Source organism: Festucalex cinctus, chromosome 1 (assembly GCF_051991245.1).
Source record: "Festucalex cinctus isolate MCC-2025b chromosome 1, RoL_Fcin_1.0, whole genome shotgun sequence".
Lineage (NCBI taxonomy): Eukaryota > Metazoa > Chordata > Actinopteri > Syngnathiformes > Syngnathidae > Festucalex > Festucalex cinctus.
The window spans coordinates 5,741,151-5,756,954 of record NC_135411.1 but is presented as its reverse complement, the minus strand read 5'-3'; the positions used below and the strand labels follow the sequence as shown (position 1 = coordinate 5,756,954).

The following is a 15,804-nucleotide window of genomic DNA, read 5'->3' as shown; positions in this document are numbered from 1 at the left end:
TGATTGCAGTCTACACACCAATAATAAAAATCTACCCTGGAAATATCACATATTCCTAGAACAGAAGAATGAAATTACCACCCAAACAGTTCAATTTCAGTTTTGAAAAAAACAACACAGAAAGAGAAGGTATAACTTTGAAAATGTTTTTATTTCACATGAAGATGTGCAGTCTGACTACATACGAACAAAGCGCTACATATAAATTGGAGAAATGTAGCATACAATTGTCCCATCTAGCAGTTTCCACATTCCCAAGGTGAAGCTTTCCTGCATTTGCCACAGGTAAATTTGCGGCAGTGTACACAACGTTGAGTACTTTTGTTTTTATTGAAGAGTATGCCCACCTGGCACTGAGTCTTTTTGTGCTGAGAAACTCTCATCTCACGAAGTAGTTGTTTGCGCTCTTCCTCCTGTGTCTTTTGCTGCATGTGCCTGTTTTTGAGCTCCTCTGAAAGCTCCAGCATGAACAATCGGCGACTTTCTTTTGATTCTTTACATGCTGTGTACAAAACATGTGCATTTGTGGCAGCCATGTCAAGCAGGTTGTAAAACACAGCCATGGGCCATCTTCTTGTTCCTGCACGCACAGAGTAATTTCGAAGTTTCTGATCCATGATGTCAACACCACATTTGAGATGGTTGTAATCAATGACAGTATTTGTTTTTTGTTTTCGGTGCGAGGAACGCCATCAGCTCGGAGATGCTCAACTGCCAGCTGGGGTTTTTTCTGCGGCCCTCGTGGACTGTGCATTCTCTGATGGTCAGCAACATGCTTGGATCCACCAAACAGAGGAAACTTTGAAGGCGACTTGTGATTTTACGTCTTGCTGACTCTGTTGGCCCTCCAGAACCATTGAAGGCAGTTTGTGGGTTTTCAGGGGTAGTGAAGTCTCCAACTTTCCGGTGCAACCAAACAGTGCCATCTTCCCCTTCTCTGTGAATCCAGGCATTGTACCAGCATCATCAACTTTTCATTTTTTGCTCCGAGAAGGGTTGACATGCACTGTGTATTCCTCTTCATCTGATGAGGCCTCAGTGTTTGAACTCTCCTGCTCGATCACATATTTGGCTACTTGTCTCCTGGTGGGCCTCTGGGGTGGAGGATTTACTGGTGCACAAATACTCACATTCTCAGCTGAATCGCTCTCATCACTTGAAGAATCGGTGCCATCATCTTTATTCTGAAATGCGATGTCACCAACATTTCCACCATCAGATTCGCAGTCCGACATACTCTGCAGCATTGCTAAAGCTTGCTCAAGGGTTAGCCTTTTTGCGTATGCCATTGTGACGTCTGAATGAAGTCTGAGATTGTGTGCTGTGCTCTCACTCAAAATATACTACCATGTGTAAGGGGGAGGGTAGGGGAGGGGCTCGTAGGTGCTGAACTCGTTGAAAGGGTACTTATGATTACAAAGGAAGGCAGTTGATGTACAGTTGCGGGGGACAAAGTGTTTAACACCTTGAAAGGGTGCTTAAGAATACAAAGGAAGGCAGTTGGAGATGTAAAGTTGTGGGGGATAGGGTTGGGGGGGAACGGAGTGGAGAAAAAATTTTGCAGTTTGGGAGAATCATGATTTGTACCTGTAAAAAAAATTGTACGTATAAAAAAATGTGGACCTGTAAAAAGTTTAGTCCACATATCAAATTTCTTACTCTGTTAGCAGTCATTGAACGCAACATTCTCGAGCCACTACACTCTCATAGATACCGACTCGCTGAATTGCTGAACGTTTATTAGTGTGTAGATGCAAACGGTGAGTTAAATCACCCATAATGTCCGTCCAAAGTTTGTTGTGCAGTATAGCATACATGTATGCCCGTGCGTGATGTCACATCAGCCAGTGTTAGTTAGTGGTTTGGGCTAGCATGCGTCACATGAATGTGGATTGTTTAATTTGTGTTTGGTTGTTTAATTTCTGAATGCGGCATGAATTGCTGGAATGTATTGAAGTTGGAATGATGTGAATCGGATGAATAATGTGGAAGTAAACGGAAAATGTAGAATGTGGGAAATAATCGGGTACGAAATCGTGAATTGTGGGTAAGGTGTGAATTTTGAACCTGAAAAGCTGGAATCGCTCATGGCACCAATTGCTGGAATATATTGAAGCTGGAATGATGTGAATCGGGTGAAAAATGTGGAAGTAAATGTGAAATTTTGAATCTCCCATTAATACATGGGGAAAAATCGGGTACGAAATCGGGAATTGCGGTTAAGGCGTGAATCGTAGGAATAATAAAAATACAAGCATGCGTCGCGTGAATTTTTGGAATAGTTTGAAACTGGAATGGAGTGAATCGGGTGAAAAATGTGGAAGTAGATGCGGGACAAAAAAGTGGGAGGAATAAGTTTAAGTAAAAAACAATAATAAAGGTTGAATGACATATGTGTGAAGGCCTCCAGCCTTCACACAACTAGAGGCAATATTTTCCTGTTGAGGAGTTTCAAAACTTGAAACTTTCGTATGAAGGGACGTTACCACTGTATCGTCAAAAATATCTTTTGTCACAGTCTGGGCAGGCGAAAGGTTTTTCTCCAGTGTGTGTTCTTGTGTGTTTTCTTAAACTTCCCTTATCAGAGAATCTTTTGCCACAGTCTGGGCAGGCGAAAGGTTTTTCTCCAGTGTGTGTTCTTGTGTGGTTTGTTAAATGTGACTTCTGAGAGAAATTTTGGCCACAGTCTGGGCAGGCAAAAGGTTTTTCTCCAGTGTGTCTTCTTGTATGGATTATTAAATTAACCTTATGAGAAAACCTTTTGCCACAGTCTGGGCAGGAAAAAGGTTTCTCTCCACTGTGTGTTCTTGTGTGGCTTGTTAAATATGACTTCTGAGAGAAACTTTTGCCACAGTCTGAGCAGGAAAAAGGTTTAGTGTGTGTTCTTGTGTGTGTTTTTAAACTTCCCTTATCAGACAATCTTTTGCCACAGTCTGGGCAGGAAAAAGGTTTCTCTCCAGTGTGAGTTCTTGTGTGGCTTGTTAAATGTGACTGCTGAGAGAAGCTTTTGCCACAGTCTGAGCAGGAAAAAGGTTTTTCTCCAGTGTGTGTTCTTGTGTGTCTTGTGAAATTTGACTGCTGAGAGAAACCTTTGCCACAGTCTAGGCAGGCAAAAGGTTTTTCTCCAGTGTGTTTTCTCAAGTGAACTTTCAAATACCCTTTTGAACTAAATGTTTTCCCACACTGAGAACATTTGCAGCGGTTGTTGTCAGCCTGATTACGTTTAGCGTATTCATCATCGTCGTCGTCGTCAGTGTCAGCAGACTGTGACCTTGTGTCATCACTTTGTGCTTGTGGTGGTCCCCACTGGTCTGCATCACCTTCTGTCTTCATGTATTGAGTTGAGCTGCTGCTTTGGGGCTCCGCCCCTCTGTCCTCCTCATGCTCACCGTTATCGTCACTCTTTATAGCAACAAAGGTCAGTGGTGACTTGGTGACATCATCCTCAACCTCCTCTTCTTTGACACAAAGGGGCTCTTCCTCCTCTTTAATGTAAGCATGCTCTTCCTCCTCCTTTTTAACATGAAGAGACTTCAGTTCCTGCTTCTCAGGACCAAGATATTTTTCACCAACATCTGCAAGACACAAGAAGACAAATACACATTTGGTTCAGTTAAGTCAAATCTAAAGCGCGACTTGACGTGTATTGTTTCTACAGTGGCACCTTGACTTGGGCACAGCTGGTGAGGAATGTGTAGCAATTGTGCACTCTGTTTGTTAGCAGCTAGCAAGCTAAGATAGCTTGAGCAAGACGAGTATATGCGGACACAAACCATTTAATCAATGACAATTTACACCACGAACATAGAGATCGACGTACTGTTTCAGCCAAAAACAAAATACCTTAAGCTTCCACTTTCACTTTGCCCTCCACTTTTTTGTAGCTCGCAGCTCCAAACGAGGGGGTAATATTGTTGTGGGGTAATATTGAGCAATAACATTGATATGTACAATATTAAGTTAATTTAAAACCAAGGAAAGGTTGAAATAGAGGAAAAAAGGTGTGTCATCGAGCAGACATGCCACTTTGAGCCAATACTCATTTGGGGTCAATAGATCACATGACCTGGAAGCGATTGAGCTAAACTGCTAATATTTAAAGAAAAAAATAGAAAAATAAGTGGAGGTCTAAACTGAAAAAATAAGAGGTGTGTATGATCTATCAGACATGCCACAATGATGCAACATTGATTTGGGGTCAATAGGTCACATGACGTAATCTATTGAGCTCAAAAGCTAATATTTACAAAAATAATTAAAGATAAGTGCAGGTCTAAAATGAAAAAATAAAAGGTGTGCATCTTCTGTCAGACATGCCACTATGATGCAGCATTGATTTGGGGTCAATATGTCACATGACCTGGAAGCTATTGAGCTAAACTACTAATATTTAAAGAAAAAATATATAAAAAAATAAGTGGAGGTCTAAAATCAAAAAGTAAAAGGTGTGCATCATCTATCAGACATGCCACTATGATGCAACATTGATTTGGGGTCAATAGGTCACATAACCTGGAAGCTATTGAGCTAAATTGATATCTTTAGAAAAAAAATAATTAAAAATAAGTGGAAGTGAAAAAATAAAAGGTGTGCATCATCTATCAGACATGCCACTATGATGCAGCACTGATTTGGGGTCAATAGGTCACATGACCTGGAAGCTATTGAGCTCAAGCACTAAAATTTACAGGAAAAAAAACCATTCAAAATGAGTGAAGATTTTAACTGAAAAATTAAGAGGTGTGCATCATCTATATTTAGATCATATTTTGTGTGCATATTACTTCTTTACCAATAGTAACAGAAGTTATTTATTAGAATAAATAATTATAAAACATTTTAATGGCACAGATTATCTTATCTACAACGGGTGATGATTCCCTGTTCTTTATGACTGACATAACTGCACACAAAATGGCAAAATTTTTTGCCTTGGTCTCTTTCTTTTTACAGATGCAATGTGGCACATGTGACAGGTTTGGATGTAGACGAAAACCAATTAAAAAGAGCAAGGGCAGCAAAACTGTGGCAGTGTGCCCTTTGCAAATAATTATTGGATCATTGTAGGGCTGGGCGATAAAGCAAATTCCTTCGATTAATTTGTCCATTGAAAGTACCACGATGTGAAAATGAGCTAAATCGGGAAATCGAGCTGCTTATAAATAAATACACATCATCTAACCTTGAGCGGCTCGCTTCTTTTTTCTCTCGTTGTTTTGTGGTCCTTCGTTTGGTGGCTGGCGCGCTTGCTGATGACGTCAGCTTACTATAGCGACGCTGTGGTATGTGACATCATCGGTAGGCGCACAGGAACCCGCAACAGCCATACAGGCACTCCACATCACCGCCTGTTGTCCCCCCCCCCCCCCCCCCCCTTTTTCTTATCGCTCACACAACCACGCACAGAAATTAACGAACAAATGAATTCATTAATCTGAGGTGTATCGCGCACAAGTTTGAAAGCAAACGCAGGAGCGGAGCGGAGACGTAACGTCTCCGCGTGAGCCTGACGCAGAAGTATCCTGAGGCCTTTACACGGACTCCCAGGCGGCGAAGCCAACACACGCCAACCGGCAGCGAAGGAAAGTGACGCTTCCACATCACCGGGAGCTACTTTGGCCAAACGGTACGCTGCCTACTCGCGCACGTTGTCTGCTCCAGAAGACCCCAGAAAAGGGACTCATGTTGGGCTTTTACAAGAGCAACGTAGAGCAAAGTAAAAGCGTGTGTAAGGTTTGCCGAACAGCTATGAAAACGAAAAATCGCAGGCAGCACAACTAACCTCTTCCAGCACTTGCGCCAAATGCATCCGAATGAATGGGAGGAATGCTCACGTCTTCGAGAGTGCGGCGTGGCTAACGCTAGCAAAGATAAGTACACGCACGCCATCAAACAACAAACTTGAGCTGTATTTAGTACCGGGGGAAACAGTGTGACATGCAACAGAGCTTGTCTTTTGCCAGAGTCAGTTGACAGGCAAATTTTGCTTGTAAGGAATTTGAGTTTATTACAATAAAAGGCGGTGCTGATTATTTTTACGCTGTTGATCTTGAAGTTCTGTTATGTACAAATGTTATTGTGAGTTGAGTTGTATATTTGCAGAATACTGGATGTGTGGTTTAACAATACCTGGTTACAATTGTTAGAACTACTGACTTGTGGGAATTAAGTTATGCAAAAGCTATGAGTAGTTTTTCTTTTGCACAAGATATGTATGTGACATTTAAGTTGAGCAATAATATGAGTAGTTTTTTTTACTCAAGCTATATATGTGGCATTTAACTCTTTGACTGGCAGCCATTTTCGGAAAAGGTAACCCCTATACTGCCAGCTGATTTACAGAATTTTACCGATCTTTCAAGCTCCACAGAAAATGTTGTGTTAGGACTATGGAAACGCGGATACTACCAAAGGAAAGATTGAAGTCTCATCTTTCATCTAAAAAAAAAAAGTTTGTTTCTACCTTATTTGGATCTTCAGTAATCAACAATAGAAAACAGCTTCGTTTCACCCAAATACTCTATTTTCTTCCAAAATACGGAGAAATCAAGCTTTTTGTGAAACGATGTTATTTCATGCACTCTAGTGAATTTGGCACTTTTTTTTTTGCATTAGTAATTCTACAAACACCTAAACTTCTATAAAACACTACCCCAACAATAAAAAATGTTTTTTGATTGCAAAATAACAATTTATTTACATGCAACAGTAGCAATCCGAACAAACAATTTGGAAAACTCTTTGCAAACTATTTACACGTGCGCAACAGTTTTTGTCAGTCTGCTTCTGCATGGACTGATTTGCGTAGAGGTTGGTATGATGAACGATGTGCTGGAGAAGTTCATCCGTGATGAAGAGCTCCAGGATGTCAGCTGGCAGGTGGGAATTCAGGTCTGCTGCAGCATCCCTTGGTCCTGGTTTTGCAGCAAAGGGGAAGATGGTTGGCTGCCAGCCGAATTCATCAACTTCAAGCCAGCCAGAATCTTTGGGATCTGCAAATATACATTTCAATATCATATATTATTTTAGAGCACTGTGATGCAATGTGTGGGTGTGTGTGTGTGTGTGTGTGCGCATGTTTACCTTTTTTTCTTGGATGTATTGGTTGATGCACATTCTGTAAATTATAGAAGACGTTTACCATCAAATATTTTATTAGTGCTGTGGAGAATCTTTTCTTTTTACCTTCGTTCTGCTCACTGTGAGAAGGGTCACTTTGGGTAGGAGCTGAAAGAAACATATACAATTACAATACTATCGAAAGACTTTCCTTTTATTGTTGCGGTGTATTGAAAACGTTTTTTTTTTTTACCTTTCTTTGTCGTAGAACCAGCGGTCGGACGTTGCTGTGAGCACGATCTATAAAATATACTTTCACGTTTGTATAGGTAATAGATGTTTTAGTGTATATCAGCACATTTACACACGCTGCTAGCAGATCGCCCGAGAAAGTTAGGAAAGTAATCTTACTAGCAATCTCTTAGCATGTTAGCGCTTACCTTCACGTTCTTTGGAAGACTGTCCAAGACTGTCTTGCATCGGACCCATAGTAGTCGTCATCGTCCGATGAAACGTCATCTGTGCAGACGTGCTCGGTTGTGCACCACTTTTCTCCGGTGTTAGCATCGCTAGCCGGTGGGGCCTTAGGACGTTATGAGCATCGCTAGCCGGTGGGGTCTTAGGACGTGGTCGAAACGGCCGCGTCACCGCTTCAACTATGACTTAACCCCGTCATCACTGTGCTCTTGAGCACTGGTCGATGCTTTTGAGCTTTGAAAATAAGGATCAAGCGTGAGCTGCTTGCCATCTGTAGCCTTTTTTGACTCCCTTAGCCAAGTTCGCCATTCTCTCGCCCTCAACACTCTAGCTCAGCCTCTCTTCTTCTACTGTTGTCTCCTACCCGATCTTGCCCAAAAGACTCATCACAGCCATCTAGTGGCCAGGAAAACCCATTATAGTAACCCGATCGGCTTGATACTTGGAGCACAGCTGCCCAAGGCTTTCCTCCACCCGTTTCCATAAAAAAACATAGTAGACGTCAATTAACGTCTATGGCGGCCAATCCTAGGATTATACTGAACGTTTTTAAAAGTTTATGGCGGTCAAAGAGTTAATCTACTACCAAGTAACACGTTTAGAACAAGCTAAATGTGAAGAAGTGGATTAACTTTGCTAACTTTGAAGGGACTCTATAAGTGCATAAAAGGGGCTAACTGCTGTGGTTGAAGTACAAGTTAAGTTTGGAAATAGTTTGTTTGATACAAAGTGACAGTCATTAAGCTTAATTCAAGTTATTTTCAAGCATTTTGACCATTTTAAAAACTACACTAGGTAGTAAGGTATTGAAAGAGCAAGTCTTATTATTTTGAAGGACATTAAAAACAAAACAAAAAAAAAACATTTTTGTTGTGTAACTGAAGATTTATTATAATATATTATACAAGATAATATATAAGGTGTTTGCAATACACATTTAGTTGCCTATCTATAAGAAAATAGATAATTTAAGTTAATAAGATTTTAGTTTGCCACATAACCCGAGTTAAAGCCACACTATTAACCTGAATACATTTAAGTCAAAAGTTAATTATAAAGCATCGACAAGACAGTGACATGGCTGACCAACAAGACTGTGACACTGAACCTGCAGAGTTGAAACAAGAAGAATGCCCTGAAGAAGCTTCAGATATAAGATCACCTCAAATAAGCACAAAACATGCTGCTGTTGCAGAGAGTTTGAGAAAAAGTACAAGAATAAGAAAGCTCACGGAGAAAGGACAAGCACTGCATGAAGAAAGAATAAGCAAGCTTCAAGCTCGCTTCAAGGTTCGTTATGACAAATGGAAAATTGCTGTTAAAGAAGCTAAAACAGAACTTGATGTTCCTGTTAGCACAAGATTGCACAATTACATTGATCGGGTAAAATTTACCTCTGATGAAGTGAGAAAAGCCTATGACGAGCTACGTAGCTGTGAAATTCCTGACAGCGACACACGTCACAGAGTGGACACCGGCGATGCTCTTTCTTGTAAGATCATACAGCAAGCACAAGCAAATCTCACAGAAGATGATGAGAATGGAAGCATGGAAAGGAGATCAATGCACTGGAGTGATTTTGGCTCAGTGTTCATTCCAACATGCTCCCAAAGATCCAAGCACTCAAGTAGTGTACATTCAAGCTACTCAAGCAAGTTGTCTGTCAAAAGACAAGAAGCAGCAGCAGAACTTGCTGCAACCGAAGCCACTCTCAAGGTGACGGAAGAGATGGAATTTGAAAGAAAGAAACTTGAAGATCTTGAATTGCAGAATAAAGAAAGGCTTGCAAAACAAGAAGCAGAGAATGCTGAAAACCAAAGACTGTTAGAGCAAAAGCGGAGAGAGCTTGAACGCTTAGAAACTGTAAAGAAAATGAATGCGGCAAAGGCACGACTGAAAGTGTATGACCAAGACAGCAACTCAGATGGAGAAATTTCAACCTTTCTTCATGAAGGGAATAGTACAAGAAAGACCACACTTAAGCCAGTAATTCAGCCAGAACCCAAGATGAATTCTTCACATCTGAATCCAAGTGCGCAGCCATTCGCTATGCCACAAAACACCACAAGATGGCAACCTACAAACAGCGGCACACAGGAAGATGGAGTTATTGCATTAGCAGAAAAGTGAAAGTGGGATATAAGAAATCAATGATTAACGTGACAACACACATAAAAACTCTAAACCACATTTTGTCTTTCTTGATTTATTACTTGATTAATATTCAAACCAATAGCGAAGCAAAATCATTTAATATGAAATATATTTTGATTACAGACAAGAGATAATGATTCACAAAATAATTTCAAAACAAATACTAGAGCTGCGAGCAGCTATAAAGGGCCCTCGCAACCCGGGCCATGTTGGGGTATTTGCACGTCGGGGTACTGTGAAATAGGAAACTCTCTAAATTGTAAATGTTTTTGACATGCTTTGTGTTTGCAAAGTTTGATGTGGGGGCCAAAACTGATGCACAATTAACAAAATAAAATCAAAATGGATTGGCACATGGCTATATAGAATACTTTTTGTATATATTAGGCATGCCTGCCAATATTCACACATCTAGCTGAATCATATAATCGGAAAGACTTCATAAAAATGTCTAGAGGGCGCTATTGAGCCATTTATTACAAATCTCACAACAAATCTCTAAATAAAATATTCATGTTCCAGACAGGTCTGGTGTGTGTGAAAAGTTATGTGAGTTTTCGCCCATATTTAGACTCTCAAAAAAGCCTTTTTCTTCACAAACAATACATGGCTACAGCAAAGGTGTGTGACAAAATAAAAAAACCCAATAACTTTTCATCTTAAATATCTTCAGATGAAACACGCCAAAGAATGAAGACGATCTGAAGTTCTGTTGAAAATATGACCCCTATAAAAGGCCCCCAAAAATGGCTACAAATACCAAAGTAAATCAAAATGACAGATTTCCTGTTTGGTTTAGCATATGGCTTTAGTAACTTTTTGTAACTCTTAGGCTGATAGGTATCCCAATTTTTACAAATCTAGCTGAATCCTACATTTCCAAAAGCTTCCTAAAAATGTCTAGAGGGCGCTATTGAGCCATTTATTGCAAATTGCACAAGAAATCTCTAAAATATTCATGTGCATGACAAGCCTGACGTGTGTGCAAAGTTTCACGAGTTTTCGCACATGTATAGACCAAAAAAATAGAAGCACTTTACTTGGCAAACAATGCATTGCTATGGCAACGGCGTGCGACAAAATAAAAAACTTTCGATAACTTTGCAACATAAACATCTTAAGATGAAACACACCAAGTTTGAAGACGGTCAGATAAATTTTGTAGGAGCAGTTCGTTAAAATATGACCCCTAAAAAAAGCCACAAAAAATGGCTACAAATCTCAACGTAAATCAAAGTGGCGGACTTCCTGTTTGGTTTAGGATATGGTTGCAAGAGACTTTTTTTGTACATCGTGGGCTCTTATGTATGCCTCCAAATTATCATAGCTCTAGGTGAAACGTACAACCGGGAATGCTTCGTTAAAGAGGAATTTTTTAGCTCAAAATGTGATGCTCGGCCCCTGAGGGACTTCCTGTTGGGTTTAGCACAAAGCAGCAAGAGACTTTTTTTGTACATCGTGGGCTGTTACATATGTCTACAAATTTTCGTAGCTCTCGCTGCTTCGTACAGCTGGGAATTCTTCATTAAGAAGATTTTTTTTCCCTTTGCAAACAAGTGCATGCCACGACAACAGCGTGCGGCGAAATAAAAAACTTTCAATAACTTTTCATCTTCAACATCTTAAGATGAATCACACCAAGTTTGAAGATGATCGGATAAACTCTGTAGGAGGAGTTCGTTAGAATAAGACCCCTATGAAATGGCCAACGGGGCAAAAATGGCAATAAACACGTCTCTGTCGATGGTGCTTTGCTCTTTTGTTTTTTGCAATGAGATTCATGTGTCTCTGCTAATTTATAACCTCGGAGGCTGAACGTAGCATGACTAAATGAGGGTGAGTGTGTCCCAGCCAGTTTGTGCTGGTTTTGACAGACTGCTGAGTTAGAAGACATCGAGTGCTTACAATCGTTTTCAGTTCCTAAAAAGGCCTGTTTTGTGGACCTCATGAAACTTGCAAATCCCCAGACTTCCCCTGTTACCTTGTGACTTCTCTCATCAATGCCAGTTTTGCTTATTCTGCAAAACACATTTATAGACAATGTCTAGTTTTTATGCTGTCGTAGCTCCTATGTTTTAAGAATAAACTCTACCTCTTATTTAAGAATAAAAACTCCTTCAAAGCATTACATAACATATTGTCCATAAAACACCAATGATGATTAATATGAATACAAAATTTGAACAAAACTTGAAAATACATTTCATGTCATCTTATGGTGACAGGCCTAACCTTAATTCCCTACTCCGATTTAAGTATATGTGTTATAACAAATGAGTGTGCGTGCTGTGTACTGTGTGTGCAGACTGTGTTACCATAAATGGGTGTGTGTGTTGTGTGCTATGCTGGCTTCAGCTCCTAAATGTATCAAACAGTGCTGGGGGATGTTTAAACGTGAATGAAGTTGACACTATACCAAAGGAATTTCCTACCAGTGCTGTGTGACAACCCGACTATCTCATACCATCTTGTAACATGGCATTCATTCTGTTAATACACATTCAACAATTCCATTTGGATTCCATTCAACTACAAACACATGAATATTAATTTCACGATAGAAACAAGTTCGACTATACGAAGTAAGCAAGCTAAGAAATGTACAAACCTGCTCTGCGTAGCACAACACGAGGCTGCATGCAAACGTGGCCCAGCAGTTGAAGATGTTCCTCACTCTCTTCTTTTACTCCAAAAAGTTCCTCCTTGTCCTTCGGTGTCGTTCTTGCACACATGTTGGCACAATTAACGCCCAAAATGTCACACTGAGTTGTCGGTGTGTCGCAGTTACCAAGCACGTCTGGTTGTTAGCGGCTAGCAAGCTAAGTTTAGCTAAACTAAGCTAACGAGGGGGCAAAGTTTCAAGGCGCACCGAGACGATTTTATCTGGCCACAAAGGCTTAAGAAATGATGTTGCAGTCCTTCAAAGCAGTGATGAGCGTCCTGTGTGGAGGCTGCAGTCAGTTCAGCTGCTCAGCACCAAATCGAAAAGAATGATTTCCCGGAGGGCGTCTGGCAAGCAAACGAACTTCGAAGTAAGGCAGGACCACTGACCTGAATACATGACTGGATTATGGGCTGTGTCAAGACGCTATAGGTGACCCTGCACGATCGGTGACGCGCATGCGCAAAAGATCCCGCCATCTTAAATCGCTAACTACGGCAACCCCACGAGAACAAAATACCTTTATATGCGGCGCGATAATGCGCGTTTGTAATAATACGATACAAAATCGAGAAAAAAAAACATATAGATTAATTATTGATGCATTTAAAAGTAACTAAGTAATTTTTAGTCATATAAGATGAACATTTTACTTTTGACCTCATTACATTATAGTGAGTCTGCATTGTTGTACTTTACAAACGTGAAACAATTATGTGTATTTTTTTGAATGGCGCACTGTCAAACATCATTACACTTGAAACTGGTATTCCGCAAGGTAGTTGCCTTGGGCCTCTCATTTATTCCATCTTTGTTAATGATATGACATTTTTTATTTATTTTTTTTAAATGCAGGTGTAATGATGTATGCAGATGATTACGACCAGGTATTTCGCTGCAGAAAATATTGGCGCTGTAAATGGCTTGCTTCAAGAAAAAACTGGTGCAAGTTTCTAATTGGGTCAAAGTTAATATTTTGAAGACAAAATGTTGTTTTTTTGGGGGGTACCAAACATGCCATAAGACTGAATCTTGTGTCTGTCTGTGAATGGGGCTGCCATCAAACTGTTGGGAGTTTTACCCTTGATCAAACTTTATCTTGGTCTTCTCAAATCAATGACATTGTGTCTGAAATGAGCAGAAATATCTCAAATATTAGGAGTACCCAGACCCGTCACCAGAAAGAAATTGTAGGGGGGGGGGGGGGGGGGGGGCATTACCAGTTTTTTGGGGGGCACACTTTATCAACCTAAATCTAATGTTCATCAGGTTGAACAGCGGCATTATGACAACTGCAAAAGTGTTCAGAAATATTTTCTGTCACTTAAAAGCGGCAGTTCGTTCTGAAATCTTAAAGACAAACTGGGAAAAAAAATGTGTAGTTCATTTTGCATTTATTCAACTCAAAAGTTCATTTGAAAAAAAATCCACTCTTCACTTTTGTAAACAACTATGTCCGAATGAATGACTCTGTGACCCAACCCCTTCTATCTGGAATTGGCTAGCAGTTGCCTTCGTTTGCGTGTTGGATTAGGGCTGTACGATATGGACAAAATTTCCTTTCATTTTTGCCAGACATCTTTGATCTTTGACTCAGCATGAGACTTCACATCATTTTACTTTTTTTATGGTGCCTTTTGTATTTTGTGTTATTTTATTTCTATATATATATATTTTTTTTAGTATTTTCTTTGCGTGTATACTTATCTACTTATACTTACTCTAATTAATTTTATTTTGTGTGATTTTATTTCACTTGTGTCTACTAAAAGACTAATTTCTATTCCATGCACAGCACTTTGTATGCAGCAATGGATGTTTTAAAGTGATTTAGAAATAAGGTTGCGTTATGTCGATGATATACAGAAACAACATATGGGTTCAGTGAAAAACTAAGCAGAATATCAATCCAAAAGGATGTGTATAGTGCTGTTTTTTTAATTAGAACTTAGTGACAGTCATCAACATGAACAAACTTGGCAATAAAAAAAGGGAATTCAACTCACATTGTACTGCAACTGCTTTAGTGATAAATAATTTTATGCTCCTTAGTTGTTGTTGTGTATGTGTGACTGCTTGGGTCTGTTAACAGCATCCTGTGTATTGCTACAATTCATCCGTGCTGTGTGGCTTGACTAATTCAAATAAAAGTTTGACACACACTTGTAAACGTAACCAGTGGACTCAGGATTCCCATTGATGTCAACTGTGTCATCCTGGATCGAGGTTTGGCATTTGGTGGCTTCCATTAAATGCTTTATTTAAAACAGAAGGCGCAAGTTTACGTGACTGATAGGACGAATAGTTGGTGAGTCATCTTGCTAGGGCGGGCACGGCTGACTGACAGGGTGGGCACGGACCCCCAAGGCCCGCCCATGGCGACGGGTCCGAATATACCAATACAGTGTCGAGCAGCTTAAACCTTGGTTGACATGCAGAGATCTCAAAGTGGGCAAAATGAAAGCCGTTTTCGTAGGAAGGTAAGATTTATTGCTTGTAATCCGGTGTTGGCTAGTTTAGTCCACATATCAAATTTCTTACTCTGTTAGCGGTCACTGAACGCAAAATTCTCGAGCCACTACACTCTCATAGATACCGACTGGCTGTATTGCTGAACGTTTATTAGTGTGTAGATGCAAACGGTGAGTTAAATCACCCATAATGTCCGTCCAAAGTTTGTTGTGCAGTATAGCATACATGTATGCCCGTGCGTGATGTCACATCAGCCAGTGTTAGTTAGTGGTTTGGGCTAGCATGCTTCACATGAATGTGGATTGTTTAATTTGTGTTTGGTTGTTTAATTTCTGAATGCGGCATGAATTGCTGGAATGTATTGAAGTTGGAATGACGTGAATCGGATGAATAATGTGGAAGTAAATGGAAAATGAAGAATGTGGGAAATAATCGGGTACGAAATCGGGAATTGTGGGCAAGGCGTGAATCGTAGGAATAATAAAAATACAAGCATGCGTCGCGTGAATTTTTCGAATTGTTTGAAACTGGAATGGAGTGAATCGGGTGAAAAATGTGGAAGTAGATGCGGAACAAAAAAGTGGGAGGAATAAGTTTAAGTAAAAAACAATAATAAGGGTTGAATGACATGTGTGAAGGCCTCCAGCCTTCACACAACTAGAGGCAATATTTTCCCGTTGAGGAGTTTCAAAACTTGAAACTTTCGTATGAAGGGACGTTCGTAAGTAGAGGTACCACTGTATCATCATAAATATCGTCACCGCAAATTTCTTTGAAATATCGTGATATAAATTTAAAGCCATATCACCCACCCCTACTGGACATGCAGCTGAAACAGGTAGCCTTCAAGAAAATGTTTGATTTGAAGATTACATAGCATATCCTACTAATTTAGAGCTGCTGCTTTTCCACCAACAAGTCCAGTTTATTTGAGTTCTGGGTAAAGGGACTTCTTGGGTTAAAAGTTCAGCAGGGAATTT

The 15,804-nt window shown here is 40.1% G+C and overlaps 2 protein-coding genes across 2 annotated transcripts; both read right to left on the bottom strand.

The window, feature by feature from the left end:
• Positions 1-252: 252 nt before the first annotated feature.
• Positions 253-12,758, bottom strand: LOC144013685 (uncharacterized). Its single transcript, XM_077512826.1, has 2 exons — positions 12,299-12,758; positions 253-3,575 (listed from the first exon to the last, which is right to left on the bottom strand). Exons 1-2 carry the CDS (start codon positions 12,420-12,422, stop codon positions 2,497-2,499), a joined length of 1,203 nt encoding a protein of 400 aa, XP_077368952.1. The 5' UTR covers positions 12,423-12,758; the 3' UTR covers positions 253-2,496.
• LOC144005992 (uncharacterized) lies at positions 5,636-7,895 on the bottom strand. Its single transcript, XM_077504596.1, has 6 exons — positions 7,500-7,895; positions 7,313-7,359; positions 7,186-7,227; positions 7,084-7,117; positions 6,759-6,992; positions 5,636-5,652 (listed from the first exon to the last, which is right to left on the bottom strand). The coding sequence occupies exons 1-6, from the start codon at positions 7,624-7,626 to the stop codon at positions 5,636-5,638; spliced, it is 501 nt and encodes a 166-aa protein (XP_077360722.1). The 5' UTR covers positions 7,627-7,895.
• Positions 12,759-15,804: the final 3,046 nt, after the last annotated feature.

Bases quoted from the DNA above. Each gene is read 5' to 3' on its own strand.
- LOC144005992 (XM_077504596.1), bottom strand. From the start codon at position 7,626: ATGCTAACACCGGAGAAAAGTGGTGCACAACCGAGCACGTCTGCACAG. The intron at 7,360-7,499 runs GTAAGCGCTAAC...TATATTTTATAG, and splicing joins GTCTTCCAAAGAACGTGAAG to ATCGTGCTCACAGCAACGTC. The intron at 7,228-7,312 runs GTAAAAAAAAAA...TGTTTCTTTCAG, and splicing joins TGGTTCTACGACAAAGAAAG to CTCCTACCCAAAGTGACCCT.
- LOC144013685 (XM_077512826.1), bottom strand. From the start codon at position 12,422: ATGTGTGCAAGAACGACACCGAAGGACAAGGAGGAACTTTTTGGAGTA. The intron at 3,576-12,298 runs GTTTGTACATTT...TGTGTCTTGCAG, and splicing joins TGTTGTGCTACGCAGAGCAG to ATGTTGGTGAAAAATATCTT.